Source organism: Carcharodon carcharias, chromosome X, assembly GCF_017639515.1.
Source record: "Carcharodon carcharias isolate sCarCar2 chromosome X, sCarCar2.pri, whole genome shotgun sequence".
NCBI lineage: Eukaryota > Metazoa > Chordata > Chondrichthyes > Lamniformes > Lamnidae > Carcharodon > Carcharodon carcharias.
In genome coordinates this window covers 11,385,796-11,400,764 of record NC_054507.1, presented here as the reverse complement: position 1 = coordinate 11,400,764, position 14,969 = coordinate 11,385,796, and the positions used below count along the sequence as shown (strand labels likewise).

Sequence of the window (14,969 nt, the reverse complement as noted above, 5' to 3'; positions counted from 1 at the left end):
TGGAGGAGTTGAGAGAGGTGGGGGTGAGGTAGAGCTGGCTGTCATCAGTGTACATGTGAAAACTAACACTGTGCTTTCGGATGGTGTCACTGAGGGGCAGCATGTAGATGAGAAATAGGATGGGGCCAAGGATAGATCCTTGGGGGACACCAGAGGTAACGGTGCAGGAGCAGGAAGAGAAGCCATTTCCAGTGATTCTCTGGTTCCGATTAGATCGATAAGAATGGAACCAGGTGAGAGCAGGTCCCACCCAGCTGGACGACAGTGGAGAGGTGTTGGAGGAGGATGGTGTGGTCAAACCATGTCAAAGGCTGCAGACAGGTCAAGAAGGACGAGGAGGGAAAGTTTACCTGTGTCACAGTCACACAGGATGTCATTTGTGACTTTGATAAGAGATCGTTTCAGTATCAGGGGCAGAAACCTGATTGGAGGGATTCAAACATGGAGTTCCGGGAAAGATGGGAATGGATATGGGAGGTGGCAACATGTTCAAGGGCTTTGGAGAGGAAAGGGATGTTGGAGATGGGATGGTAGTTTGCAAAGTTGGCGGAGTCAAGGGTCATTTTCTGGAGGTGAGAGATGATAACAGCAGATGTAAAGGAGGGACAACTGAAGAGAGAGAACCATTTCCAGTATCGGCTAACATGGGGGCCAGGAGGGAAGTTGGGTGGTCAGTAGTTTAGTGGGAATAGGGGCGAGGGAGCAGGAGGTGGGTCTCATGGAGAAGACAATGCAGGGAGAAGGGCTTTCATTAAGTCTGAGGTCTCAGAGAAAATTCAGAGAGCTCTGAGGCATTGTAAAATACCATCTGAGACAGAATTTAATTCAGGGGGTTTGGTGCGTTATCATAGGGAATGGAAAGGTGCTGGTAGTGATGTTAAGACAGTACTCATCAAACATGACAATCAAACTGTTGAGGTTCATTCCTCAAGGCTAATCAGAATTAATTACAAAATCTTGGGCTCCGAAATTGTTAAGGGCTCTATGTGTTGCTCACAATGTCATTGCTTTGTACAGGGTACGGGGGTTTTTGATGCGATTTGTTTTGAAATTTTGGCTGTGCACTTGAATTTTATAGTTAAAGAGTTAAAAAGGAATCTGTTAACCTCTGAGGGGCAGCATGTAGATGAGAAATAGGAGGGGGATTTGATGGATCCTTGGTGGACACCAGAGGCAGTGGTACAGGAGTGGGCAGTGAAGCCATTGCTAGCTCACTAACGTTTTTCAGAGACTTCATCCCCTGCTGGTATGGCCCAGTTAACCACATCTGCTAAGATGGCACTAATAGCTGAAGGTACCTATGACTGTGGGGCTGTGCCTGCAGTGAGTCAGGAGACGGGCAAAATCAAGAGGCTTCAACTGCCAAACCGGTTTGAGTGGCATAACCAAAGGCAGTCCAGTGTGACTCATGGCAGTGGCCACCTAGAGTGGATGGGAAGGGTCTGTTTACTTTAGCAGAGAGGTCAGTGACTAGGGGGCAGAGATTTAAAGTAATTGGTGGGAAGATTAGAGGGGATTTGAGGAAAGATTTTCCACCCAGAGGGTTGTAGGGGTCTGGAACTCACTGCCTGAAAGGGCAATAGAGGCAGAAACCCTCAACCCATTTAAAAGGTGCCTGGATGTGCACCTGAAGTGCTGTCATCTCCAGGGCTACAGACTGAATGCTGGAACTTGGGATGAGGCTGGGGGGGGCTCATTTTTCAGCTGGCACAGACACGATGGGCCAAATGGCCTCTTTCTGTGCCATAAACTTCCTAGGATTCTATGACAATCCCCCCCTCCGCTTTTGCAAGCACATGCTACACTCCTGTCACCATCAAACAGGGGTTTGAATGCTGGGCCCCAGGCCTTTACCTTGGCGTCCCATCCCTTACAATTTTACAGCCACTCCTCGAGATGTCTTCTGAGCTACCAATTGGTGGGTGTGTTCACGGGTGGGTGTATTAACTGGTGGGCGCAAACACGCCAGGAGTTCCAACAGGGCTGGAGAGAGATTCAGCCCAGGCAGATCCAGGGTCGACTCTAAAGCAAATGCCACGCTGAGTTTCGTTCCCTCGCCTGTCCTTCACCAAAGGGGCTGCGGTGGCTCCTTCACTCTCCAGGTGACCCTTCTCCATGAGTGAGCCTGTTGAGATTATTGGCCTGTTCTTCAACCGTAGCGGCCAATACATGCCCAGCCCCATCCTGTCCCCAGTGAGCATTTACTTGCCAGCGGAGGTCAGTGGTTAACCATCAGGAGTGGAAAGAGGGCTGACTAAAGGCAAATTGGAGACTCATCCGATGGCCTGCAGGAGATAAGATACCTCGACACAGGCGGGTGGACTGGTGATGAAACCTGTTCTGTAGGTTTCATCAGAGGAAGTGGGGCAGTACATTCAGCCCCTCACGCTTTTTCGGCAATTCAGTGAGACCGTGGCTGATCTGTAACTGAACTTAATCTACATCACGTGGTCCCACAACCCTTAATGCTGTAATCGAGCCAAAATCTAGTTCAGTGCTTTATTTGCGCAATAGTGTTGGGCTAAAAGTTTCTCTGCCATTCATCTGATCCCCATGGGGTAACCCCACTGGAAAACCTGAGAAACAGCATAAAAGGCCACTTACACCAACGTTGGCATGAGATGGAGTGAAACTGTGCCCCCCTTACTGCCCCTCCCCCCACAATGTTACCCATCCCTCATACCTTTGTGTCAGTGGTGGGGCTGATGATGTCACTCAGCATCTGAATGGAGCCCATGAGGAATGGGATGTGATCCAATAAAACCTGCCAAAAGATAAGAAACAACATGAGCTCAATGTTTGCCAAGTTCAGTTCCCCGGGAGAACCAGCAGGGTGGTGAGCTGGGCGGGGCCACACCTCGCTCAGCCAATCCCTCTGGCCCGTGGCTCCATGGTCCCAACAGTGCCCATGATCGAGAGGTGGCCACTGCTGGAACTACAGGCAGGCTCTATGGTAGGAGAGTCAGGGAGCCTGGAGTCAGAGGTAAGTCTGTGATTTTAATTGGGCCTGGCTGAGGAACCCCAGTGAGGGCAGGTAGGGAGCTGGGTTAGAGAGTCCAGGTGGGAGGGTTAAAGGGAAGAACTGATCCTGGGGGAACAACAGACCCCCCAAAGGACGTTCCCATGTTCCTGCCAGATAGCAACTCATGCAGTGAAAGCCCATCATGCCTCTGCCTTCCCTGCTGCATGTGCCTTAAGTGGCCATTAACTGGAAGATGGAACAGATCAATTGATGTACTTGAAGGAGGGGTGGGGGTGAGGCTTAAGGCACACAACAGCAACAAGCTATATAATAGCGCCTTTAAGAGTGTGACACATCTCAAGGTGCTTCACAGAAGCGTCACCACATAAGCAAATATTAGGGCAGATGACCAAACACTTGGTCAAGATTTTAAGGACTGCATTAAAGTGAGGTAGGAGAGGTGTAAGGGTGGAATTCCAGAGCTAGTGGAGGAATGTTACAAATCTGGGGTGTTCAAGGGACCAAAATTGGAGGAGCACAGAGATTTTATTTTGTTCATGGGGTGTGGGCATCGCTGGCTAGGCCAGCATTTATTGTCCACCCCTAATTGCCCTTGTTCAGAGGGCATTTAAGAATCAACCACGTTGCTGTGGGTCTGGAGTCACATGTAGGCCAGACCAGGTAAGGACAGCAGATTTCCTTCTCTAAAGGACATTAGTGGAAGGAGATTGGTTTTTACAACAATTGACAATGGTTTCATGGTCATCATTAGACTTATAATTCCAAATTTTTGTTGAATTCAAATTTCACCATCTGCTGTGGTGGGATTTGAACCCAGGTCCCCAGAACCTTACATTGGGTCACTAGAATACTAGTGCAGGGATAATACCACTATGCCACCACCTCCCCAGTTTTGTAGGCATGTAGAGCTGCTGGGTGTTATCAAGATAGGGAGGGGTGATGCCCGACAGGGATTTGAAAACAATGATGAGAATTTTAAAATGGAGGTGTTGCTTAACCAGGACCCAATGTAGGCAATGAACACCGGAGTCATGGGAGAATGGGACTTAGTGGGTTTAAGGAATTTTGGATGACCTCAGATTTGTGGAGGGTAGAACATGGGATGCCAGTCAGGAGCGTGTTGGAATAATCTCTTCTGAACATTGTTAGAAGCTTCAACACACTGTTACGATCCCAGCTGACGTTAATACTCAGATCCCAGAGTGAAACCTGGCTTCATCGATTCTAACTTTATTTTAGAAACCATGGAGGAAAGTTACTGAGCAAATTCACAGGAGTCTGCTGATTAACTTTTAATGCAAAGGATAAAATATTCATTAAAACAAGAAAAGTGAACTATATTACACCAGGCGAAATGATTGGAAAGATCTCAATACAAACTCAAGAAGATGATTCAAATTCACATTATTCCTTTACCCCAGCAATATCTTTACAGTCACACAAACTAGTGAAGAGTTCCCACTAGCTTGACATAATAGCTTCTCGCTTGGGACTGACACAGTTGCAAATGGTTTTCTCCTGGTGAGTTCCTGAGCATTCACTTGATGTTTCTTGCCCAACCTCACAACTCTCCCCGAAAGACCCAAAAATCACACTCTAAACTCACCGTCTCTTCAACTGCAAAGCAAACAAATGAGTTCCCTGAACTCCGTCTTCCAGTGACACCTCTGCTAAACTGATCATTTTACCGAGTCCTCTAACTGATTATTCAGTTAACTACTGTCCCAATAGCCTTGTAGTTTTCTTTTTAAGAGAGTTTAAATTCCCTATCTTCTCTCCCTGACACACACACACACTGAACATTCCCTCCCTCAACTCCTGTCTTTTTTTTTTGCATGTCACTGGATCACTGTTGCAAGATAACAGTAAGAGGAATCACTGAGTTTTCAACCCCTTTTAAACCATCTCTTTAACTTAAGAGGTTGTAAAACCTGATTAAAACGTATATGCACAAACAAATCCAAAAGCCACAAGTCTAACCAGACTCCCAGGCACCAAGGTTCATAAACAAAACCAAAGTGAAACTGAAACCATTTTTACCTTTCTCAACACACAAATGTATTTTATATATATATATAGATATACACACACATAAATTCAGCTTAAAATTATACATTGTTCAGAACAAGAAAAGAGACATGAGAAAGAAGGGAAAAGACAGAGATACAGGGGGAGAATGGGAAGAGGTAATGCTAGTAGGAGGAGCCTTGTGTGGAATCTAAATGGGGAGATGATGGTATATGGTAATATCACTGGACTATTAATCCAGAGGCTCAGACTAATGGTCAGGGGACATGGGTTCAAATCCCACCATGGCTGCTGGTGGAATTTAAAAACAATTAATAAATCTGGAATTGAAAGCTAGTCTCAGTAATGGTGATCATGGAACTAACGCCGATTGTTGTAAAAACCCATCTGGTTCACTAATGTCCTTTAGGGAAGGAAATCTGCCCTCCTTACCTGGTCTGGCCTACATGGAACTCCAGACCCACAGCAAGTGGCTGACTCTTAACTGCCCTTTGGAATGACCTAGAAAGCCACTCAGTTCAAGGGCAGTTAGGGATGGGCAACAAATGCTGGCCTTGCCAATGATGCCCTCATCCCATTAAAGGAAAAAAGACTGGTACAATCCAGTTGGGCCAAATGGACTATTTCTGCAATGATTACAATAAAACTCAAACTGAGTGCAGTCAGCACCAAGTGTGTGCAGTGCCTGTGAGCTGAGGTGGGCTCTTACTGAGTCTGTCCTCTTTCATTTATCTTTACAGTGTATAATCCCCAGTGCAGAAACGGACAGGAAGTGCCTCCACTTACATCTCGAAGTGCTTCCTGTGCCATAGATCGGAAGTTCAGGATCACACCAATAATGGTCATCCTCTTCAGAACATTGTCAGCAGCTGGAACACAAAGAGGTCATGAGAACAATTGACAGGGAACTGAGCACAGGTCCACAATTACTATCGCACTCGGTGTAGGAGGTGTTCAGTGCACTTATATTGATGCAGAATACCCACACTGCAAAACCCTTTCCACCTATTGAAATGCTAATTTTCTCTACTCCAACACGTCCCTCGATAATGATTTTTGTATTAAACTCCCGGGCGTAGGTGAACCTTTCCTACCTACAGAATCATTCCACTGTCTCTTGCTTTATAAAACTAGCTATGTAATTTGTTACACACAATGAGTTGCTACACAATCCATGTAGGGGTTGTGTGTTTTGTAAGAGGCTTTATGTAAAACAAAAAAATATTCTGAAGAGCAAAGTATTGGGTGTCCGAGTTAGGAAACAGACATCAGTACAATCCAGCAGAGCAGTGCCCGAGATTGAGCTGGGAGAATCTCACATGCTCAGCACTGTAAACTCAGCTTACATCAAAAGCTCCTTGTACACTGTCCTATCTTCCCAGGGCAGGTACAGCACGGGGTTAGATACAGAGTAAAGCTCCCTCTACACTGCCCCAATCAAACACTCCCAGGACAGGTACAGCACGGCGTTAGATACAGAGTAAAGCTCCCTCTACACTGTCCCCATCAAACACTCCCAGGACAGGTACAGCACAGGGTTAGATACAGAGTAAAGATCCCTCTACACTGTCCCCATCAAACACTCCCAGGGCAGGTACAGCACAGGGTAAGATACAGAGTAAAGCTCCCTCTACACTGTACCCATCAAACACTCCCAGGACAGGTACAGCACGGGGTTAGATGCAGAATAAAGCTCCCTCTACACTGTCCCCATCAAACACTCCCAGGACAGGTACAGCACAGGGTTAGATACAAAGTAAAGCTCCCTCTACACTGTCCCCATCAAACACTCCCAGGACAGATACAGCACGGGATTAGATACAGTGTAAAACTCCCTCGACACTGTCCCCATCAGACACTCCCAGGACAGGAACAGCACGGGGTTAGATACAGAGTAAAGCTCCCTCTACACTGTCCCCATCAAACACTCCCAGGGCAGGTACAGCACAGGGTTAGATACAGAGTAGAGCTCCCTCTACACTGTCCCCATCAAACACTCCCAGGACAGGTACAGCACGGGGTTAGACACAGAGTAAATCTACCTCTACACTGTCCCCATTAAACACTCCCAGGACAGGTACTGCACGGGATTAGATACAGAGTAAATCTCCCTCGACACTGTCCCCATCAGACACTCCCAGGACAGGAACACCACGGGGTTAGATACAGAGTAAAGCTCCCTCTACACTGTACCCATCAAACACTCCCAGGACAGGTACAGCACGGGGTTAGATACAGAGTAAAGCTCCCTCTACACTGTCCCCATCAAACACTCCCAGGACAGGTACAGCACGGGGATAGATACCAAGTAACGCTCCCTCTACACTGTACCCATCAAACACTCCCAGGACAGGTACAGCACGGGGTTAGATACAGAGTAAAGCTCCCTCTACACTGTCCCCATCAAACACTCCCAGGACAGGTTGGCTGAACATTTTGACTCGCTCTACTTCATAAAGTGAGTTGACATTAATGTCCAAATGCAGCAAGTTCTCAATAACACTTTGAACTCCAGCTCGATCTTCACTGCAGATTTGTTGAGCCCATTGTTCGGAAATGACAGCAGACTGCGGGTTAATAATAAAAGCGACCACCGTAACTGGTTGTTTTTGGGATGGAAGCAAATTGCTCAGTTCGATTCCCCCTGAATCTACCAAAGTCATATCAAAAACAGACAGATTGTGAAGCAGTCAGGTAATGTATTGAAGTGCATCGTATCAAGCAAGATACAGTTCAGGGCAAGGAAAGCCTTGTAAAGTTTATGCAAGCAAGATTTTGAGAAGTAATCTTTTAGGCAGGCAAAGTATCAGGTCGCTAATGTGTCAGACAGATAATGTACTGACAAGTGAAGTTTTGGAGTGCTACAGTCCTGGGCAATGTATCAGACCTAGTTTTGGACAGCACATGTATTCAACCAAGTGTTGGACAGGGGATGACCTGACAGGTACAGTATCAGACAGGTATTGTGTCAGGAAGGCAAAATATCTGACAATGGACTGCACAGATAACTTGTCGGGCAGTTTAAGACATTACAGAGATAATGTACATAATGAATCAGAAACAGATATCCCAACAGACAGAGAGCATAACCTATAGATACATTATCAGACCATCATTTGGCACATAGCAATGAGCTGCTGAGATGGATGTGTGGAGTGACGAGTAAGGACAAGATCAGGAATCAGCACATCTGGGATCAGTGAAGATTGTGGGAGCATCAAAGAAAGTAGCCAAGAAGAGACTGAAGTGGGATGGTCATCTGTTGCGGAGAGAGAGAGGAAATGTGGTGAGGCGAGTTCTGGAGATGGGGCTGGCAGGAAGGAGGAGAAGAGAAAGGCCTTAGACCAGATGGAAAGCTGCGGGTGGCGAGAGGCTTAACTGCACCGGGACTGGAATAGGAATGGGTGACTGACAGGAGGAAATGGAGAAGGGTGATCAACCAGCATTGTGGTGAGCCCAAGTGAAATGGGGGAAGCCGGAAGAAGAATACAAGTTATCAGGCAGCACTGTATGAGGCATGTAGAACATCAGAGGGGTAAATGGTCAAAGTAGCAGACAGATAGACAACACATCAAACTGAAAGGTTATATAACAAATGTAGAATTGATAAATTATCAGACAGGTAGTGCTATGGCACTCACAGGTTAGCCGTTTTGCAAGTTGTGTCATCAAGTCTGGCTTCTGAAGATTGGACTTCACCTGGGTCAAGATGTCCATGTTCTCCACCACCAGTTTCTGTTCAAACATAACTCCTGTTATGAGATCTTGTCCAGCCTGAGGTCATGTTCTCTCTCCCCATCTCAATTCGACAATCTTGCTGACGTCTACACTGTCTTGCCAGGCTTGTCGTCGCTATCAATCGACCCACCTTGCTCAGCTAGGGCCTGCTTTTGCCTGCGCTGCCAGCCTTGCTACCCTCAGTGTGCCCCCCGCACCCTGCCCAACCCCAGCCTGCCCAGCTACCCCCCTGCCAACGCCCCCCCCCCAACAAAATAACAAATCAGATATCCATTCGGATTTAGAATTCCTGCTCCAACAGATGGCACAGGCCTACCCACAGAACCTGGGCTGACTGCATCCAGGGAGCTGCTGAAGGTTGTCACTGGGTGGCTGGCATCATTTCCCAGGGGTACACGCGCCAATGAGTGCATCAGAGGGCCAGCTGGCACATTTCTTACCCTCAGCTCGCTCACTTGGGATGTGATGTGCCACATCAGGTGTTCACTCAGGTGCTTCATCCCATATGGTCCAATCAGCTCTGCCAACGCCTGCATCTCTGCAAAGTTAAGATTGGAATCAGGAGCAAGGGTCTCGCAGTCAAAACTGAACAATCGGGGGGGGGATAGGCAGGAGTACACGGGTCAGTCACTGAAGTTCAAGGGATATGGGCCACGCCTGCTGGATCCCAGGGATCACTGGTGGGAAAGGATGCAGGTTGATGCTCCAGAGCTGTGATAGTGAGCATCACCCTCAGATCCAGTATTTCCACCCTCAGAAAGGTCCACCCACACTGCACGCTTAAACTACTACAGTCTGACCTCTGCACACCTCCTCTGGTGCTTGGCCTCAGGGCTGCTTCCCTTTCCTGCGAGCAGTGTCGGGGGGGGGGTGGTGTGAGCAGTGTCGAGGGTGGGGGTGGGTGGGGGTGAGCAGTGTCGGGGGGGCGGTGAGCAGTGTTGGGGGGTGGTGAGCAGTGTCGGGGGGTGGTGAGCAGTGTCGGGGGGGTTGAGCAGTGTCGGGGGGGTGAGTAGTGTCGGGGGGGGTGAGTAGTGTCGGGGGGGTGGTGAGCAGTGTCGGGGGGGAAGGTGAGCAGTGTCGGGGGGTGGTGAGCAGTGTCGGGGGGTTTGAGCAGTGTCAGGGGGGTGAGTAGTGTCGGGGGGGTGGTGAGCAGTGTCGGGGGGGGAAGGTGAGCAGTGTCGGGGGGTGGTGAGCAGTGTCGGGGGGGGTGAGTAGTGTCGGGGGGAGTGAGTAGTGTCGGGGGGGGTGAGCAGTGTCGGGGGGGGTGAGTAGTGTCGGGGGGAGTGAGTAGTGTCGGGGGGGTGGTGGTGAGCAGTGTCGGGGGGGTGAGTAGTGTCGGGGGGGTGGTGAGCAGTGTCGGGGGGGAAGGTGAGCAGTGTCGGGGGGGTTGAGCAGTGTCGGGGGGGGTGAGTAGTGTCGGGGGGAGTGAGCAGTGTCGGGGGGAGTGAGCAGTGTCGGGGGGGGTGAGTAGTGTCGGGGGGAGTGAGTAGTGTCGGGGGGGGTGGTGGTGAGCAGTGTCGGGGGGGTGAGTAGTGTCGGGGGGGTGAGCAGTGTCGGGGGTGGGGGTGGTGAGCAGTGTCGGGGGGGGGGTGAGCAGTGTCGGGGGGGATGAGCAGTGTCGGGGGGGGTGAGCAGTGTCGGGGGGGGTGAGCAGTGTTGCGGGGGTGAGCAGTGTCGGGGGGGCGGGTGAGCAGTGTCGGGGGGGGGCGGGTGAGCAGTGTCGGGGGGGTGAGCAGTGTCGGGGAGGGTGAGCAGTGTCGGGGAGGGTGAGCAGTGTCGGGGGGCGGGTGAGCAGTGTCGGGGGGGGTGAACAGTGTCGGGGGGGGTGAGCAGTGTCGGGGGGGTGAGCAGAGTCGGGGGGGGGAGCAGTGTTGGGGGGGGTGAGCAGTGTCGGGGGGGTGAGCAGTGTCGGGGAGGGTGAGCAGTGTCGGGGGGGGTGAGCAGTGTCGGGGGGGGTGAGAAGTGTCGGGGGGGTTGAGCAGTGTCGGGGGGGGGTGAGCAGTGTCGGGGGGAGTGAGCAGTGTCGGGGGGCGGGTGAGCAGTGTCGGGGGTGGTGAGCAGTGTCGGGGGTGGTGAGCAGTGTCGGGGGGGTGGTGAGCAGTGTCGGGGGGGTGAGCAGTGTTGGGGGGGGTGAGCAGTGTCGGGGGGAGTGAGCAGTGTCGGGGGGAGTGAGCAGTGTCGGGGGGGTGAGCAGTGTCGGGGGTGGTGAGCAGTGTCGGGGGGGTGAGCAGTGTCATGGGGGGGTGAGCAGTGTCGGGGGGGTGAGCAGTGTCGGGGGTGGTGAGCAGTGTCGGGGGGGTGGTGAGCAGTGTCGGGGGGGTGAGCAGTGTTGGGGGGGGTGAGCAGTGTCGGGGGGAGTGAGCAGTGTCATGGGGGGGTGATCAGTGTCGGGGGGGGAGTGAGCAGTGTCAGGGGGGTGTGAGCAGAGTCGGGGGGGTGTGAGCAGAGTCGGGGGGTTGTGAGCAGTGTCGGGGGGAGTGAGCAGTGTCGGGGGGGAGTGAGCAGTGTCGGGGGGGGTGAGCAGTGTCGGGGGGAGTGAGCAGTGTCGGGGGGGGTGAGCAGAGTCGGGGGGGTGTGAGCAGAGTCGGGGGGTTGTGAGCAGTGTCGGGGGGAGTGAGCAGTATCGGGGGGGAGTGAGCAGAGTCGGGGGGGGGTGAGCAGTGTCGGGGGGGGTGAGCAGTGTCGGGGGGGGTGAGCAGTGTCGGGGGGGGGTGAGCAGTGTCGGGGGGGGTGAGCAGTGTCGGGGGGGGGTGAGCAGTGTCGGGGGGAGTGAGCAGAGTCGGGGGGGGAGTGAGCAGTGTCGGGGGGGGAGTGAGCAGTGTCGGGGGGAGTGAGCAGTGTCGGGGGGGGAGTGAGCAGTGTCGGGGGGAGTGAGCAGTGTCGGGGGGAGTGAGCAGAGTCGGGGGGGGAGTGAGCAGTGTCGGGGGGGGAGTGAGCAGTGTCGGGGGGAGTGAGCAGTGTCGGGGGGGGTGAGCAGTGTCAGGGGGGAGTGAGTAGTGTCGGGGGGAGTGAGCAGTGTCGGGGGGAGTGAGCAGTGTCGGGGGGGGAGTGAGCAGTGTCGGGGGGAGTGAGCAGTGTCGGGGGGGGTGAGCAGTGTCAGGGGGGAGTGAGCAGTGTCGGGGGGGGGTGAGCAGTGTCAGGGGGGAGTGAGCAGTGTCGGGGGGGGTGAGCAGTGTCGGGGGGGGGTGAGCAGTGTCGGGGGGAGTGATCAGTGTCGGGGGGGGGTGAGCAGTGTCGGGGGGGTGAGCAGTGTCGGGGGGAGTGATCAGTGTCGGGGGGGGTGAGCAGTGTCGGGGGGGTGAGCAGTGTCGGGGAGGGTGAGCAGTGTCGGGGGGGCGGGTGAGCAGAGTCGGGGGGGGGTGAGCAGTGTCGGGGGGGAGTGAGCAGTGTCGGGGGGGTGAGCAGTGTCAGGGGGGAGTGAGCAGTGTCGGGGGGAGTGAGCAGTGTCAGGGGGGAGTGAGTAGTGTCGGGGGGAGTGAGCAGTGTCGGGGGGAGTGAGCAGTGTCGGGGGGGGTGAGCAGTGTCGGGGGGGGGTGAGCAGTGTCGGGGGGGGGTGAGCAGTGTCGGGGGGGAGTGAGCAGAGTCGGGGGGGTGTGAGCAGTTTTGTGGGGGGCGGCATAAATGGTTTGTGGTGGAATTGAACAGGCACTTGAGGGAACGCTCATGACCCTGAAACATTTCTCTCTGCAGACGCTGTCCGACCTGCTGAGTTTTTCCAGCATTTTCAGTTTTTATTGCAGATTTCCAGCATCTGCAGTATTTTGGTTTCATTTCGGAGCGAGGAGGAGAGACTCACTCTGGCAATTTGTCCAATCGAGGGCAATGGCCAGTTTTGTGGGCAGGCCAATGTTTTTTTTTTAAATTAGTGCAAAAGATAGTGCTGGGCATCATTTGCACTTAAAATTCCTCAACCTTTTGCACCAGATGGTGGATTTGGGGCAAATTTCAGTGTTAATATTGTAGTTGTAAATTATGATTAATTATTAATTGCAGCCTATTCACAAACCTGAAATATCGGAATATTCCTCAGCATTGAATATTGCCATATTTTCGACAGGCATGCTCACAAACGCCCTGACAGCTGGGGAGTGAATGATGATCCCAGTACTGGTCTGCCTCAGAAGACTCTCCAAGTACCTATAAAAGGGAGAGTCATTTCGATGTGAACCTCATGTGAAATGTAGTCAGAAGGTTGGCACTATCGCGGTCTTGCATCCACAGAACCAAACTGACCAGTGCTGAGCCATCGGGTCTCACTGGCTCTAAACAGACCACAGGTGATGCTCAGTCACTGAACCAAAGCAGGTATGGACAGCTTAATCAGATTCCTCTCAGCAAACCACAGCCAAAGCATCGACCCCATGGCCAACTTTGGATCTAACTACTGTGCTGCTTTCAAATCGCGATGTGACCAATAGGAATGAACTCCTTATAAAGCTAAAACTGAAAGGAAGCTGTCTGAACAATACAAGAGTGAGCTGGCATCTGGTTTAAACTGATTATGCTCTAAGGTTGCACAAATTGAGAGAATTCATTGTCATTATAAAGAGCTCATTCTTAGTTTAAGCGGAGTTTCCTTTGGGTTCACCTCTTTGGCAACAGCTATGAAGATAAGGTGTAACCATTGGCATAGTCACTGACCACTGGTGTGTGTCATGCATTGCAGATGGTCATTGAATGGCAGTAGACATAAATGGACGAGTGACTGTAGGTCCACATGTCAGTGAATGAGAGAGATACAGACAATGAGTACCTGTAGGTCCACATGTCAGTGAATGAGAGAGATACAGACAATGAGTACCTGTAGGTCCACATGTCAGTGAATGACAGAGATACAGACGGACAATGAGTACCTGTAGGTCCATATGTCACTTGTAGGTCTGCTTCTCCCGCTCCCCCCCCCCCACCCAGGCACTCGACCCGCTCGCTCCCCCCAGGCACTCCACCCGCTCCCCCCAGGCACCCCACCCACTCCCCCCGGGCACTCCACCCGCTCCCCCCAGGCACCCCACCCGCTTCCCCCTGCACTCCGCCCACCGTATCCCTCCACACTAAATCACACTCCATCATATCACTCAAGGCTTCAGCATACTACTGAAGACTTGTGCTCCAGAACTTGCTGTGGCCCTAGCCAAGCTGTTCCAGTACAGCTACAACACTGGCATCTACCCGGCTATGTGGAAAATTGCCCAGGTATGTCCTGTACACAAAAAGCAGGACAAATCCAATCTGGAAATTACTTGAGGGCAGAATTTTACCTTCTGCCATGAGTGCATCAGTAGTGAGGGTGAGTGTAAAATCCCTCAGATGGTCTTCCCACCGGGATTCCGCCCATCTTTGCATCAGCTGAGACCCTTAAGTGGCCAATTATTGAGGTGGACGTTTTCAACCCTCAGGCTGAATTCCCTTTTGAATACCTCGATTGAACCTGCCTCCACCACCCTCTCAGGAAGTACGTTCCAGACTCCAGGCATCCTCTGGGTTAAAAATCTTTCCTCACATCACTCACTCCTTTTGCCCATTGTTCTGAATCTGTGCCTTGTAGTTCTTGATGTTCTCTGGGAAGTTTCTCACTATTTACTCTGTCCATACCCCTCATGATCTTGAATCCCTCTATCAAGTTTCCTCTCAGCCTTCTTTTCTCCAAGGAAAACAGTCCCAACCTCTCCAATATGTCTTCGTAGCTACAGTTCTTCATCCCTGGAATCATTCTTGTGAATCTCCTCTGTACTCTCTCCAATGCCTTCACATCTTTCCTCAAATATGGTGCTCAGAACTGGACAGAGTACTCCAGATGAGGCCTACCTAGTGTTTTATACACGTTTAACATGACCTCCTTACTCTTGTACTCAATGCCCATATTAATAAAACCTACGAGATCATATGCGTTATTAGCTGCTCTCTTAACATGCCCTGCCATCTTCAATGATTTATATGCAAATACACCCTTTGATCCTGCACCTCCTTCAGAGTTTCTCCCTTTATTTTATACTGTCTCAGCATCTACAAGGCACAAGTCAGGAGTGTGATGGAATACTCCCCACTTGCCTGGATGAGTGCAGCTCCCACAACACTCAAGAAGCTCAACACCATCCAGGACAAAGCAGCAGCATTTCGTGCCACTCCATCACCCCGTCATATCCCAACACATCCTCACATTCCATCCCACTCCATTTCACCCATTTAATTCCATTGCTCCCTCACACTCCCATTAATGTGT

General features: G+C 51.4%; 1 protein-coding gene across 2 annotated transcripts in view; it reads right to left on the bottom strand.

The window, feature by feature from the left end:
- Positions 1–14,969, bottom strand: part of LOC121273354 (nck-associated protein 1-like) — a 147,200-nt gene that overhangs the window by 16,049 nt on the left and 116,182 nt on the right. For both annotated transcript variants that reach the window (XR_005942005.1, XM_041180530.1), the window contains exons 22-26: positions 12,756–12,886; positions 9,190–9,287; positions 8,653–8,746; positions 5,798–5,880; positions 2,684–2,764 (exon numbers count right to left, since the gene is read on the bottom strand). Coding sequence is in view for 1 of the 2 variants with exons in the window: in XM_041180530.1 (XP_041036464.1) it covers positions 2,684–2,764; positions 5,798–5,880; positions 8,653–8,746; positions 9,190–9,287; positions 12,756–12,886 (487 nt within the window). In the remaining variant the exon portion in view is untranslated. The remainder of the gene's footprint in view (positions 1–2,683; positions 2,765–5,797; positions 5,881–8,652; positions 8,747–9,189; positions 9,288–12,755; positions 12,887–14,969) is intronic.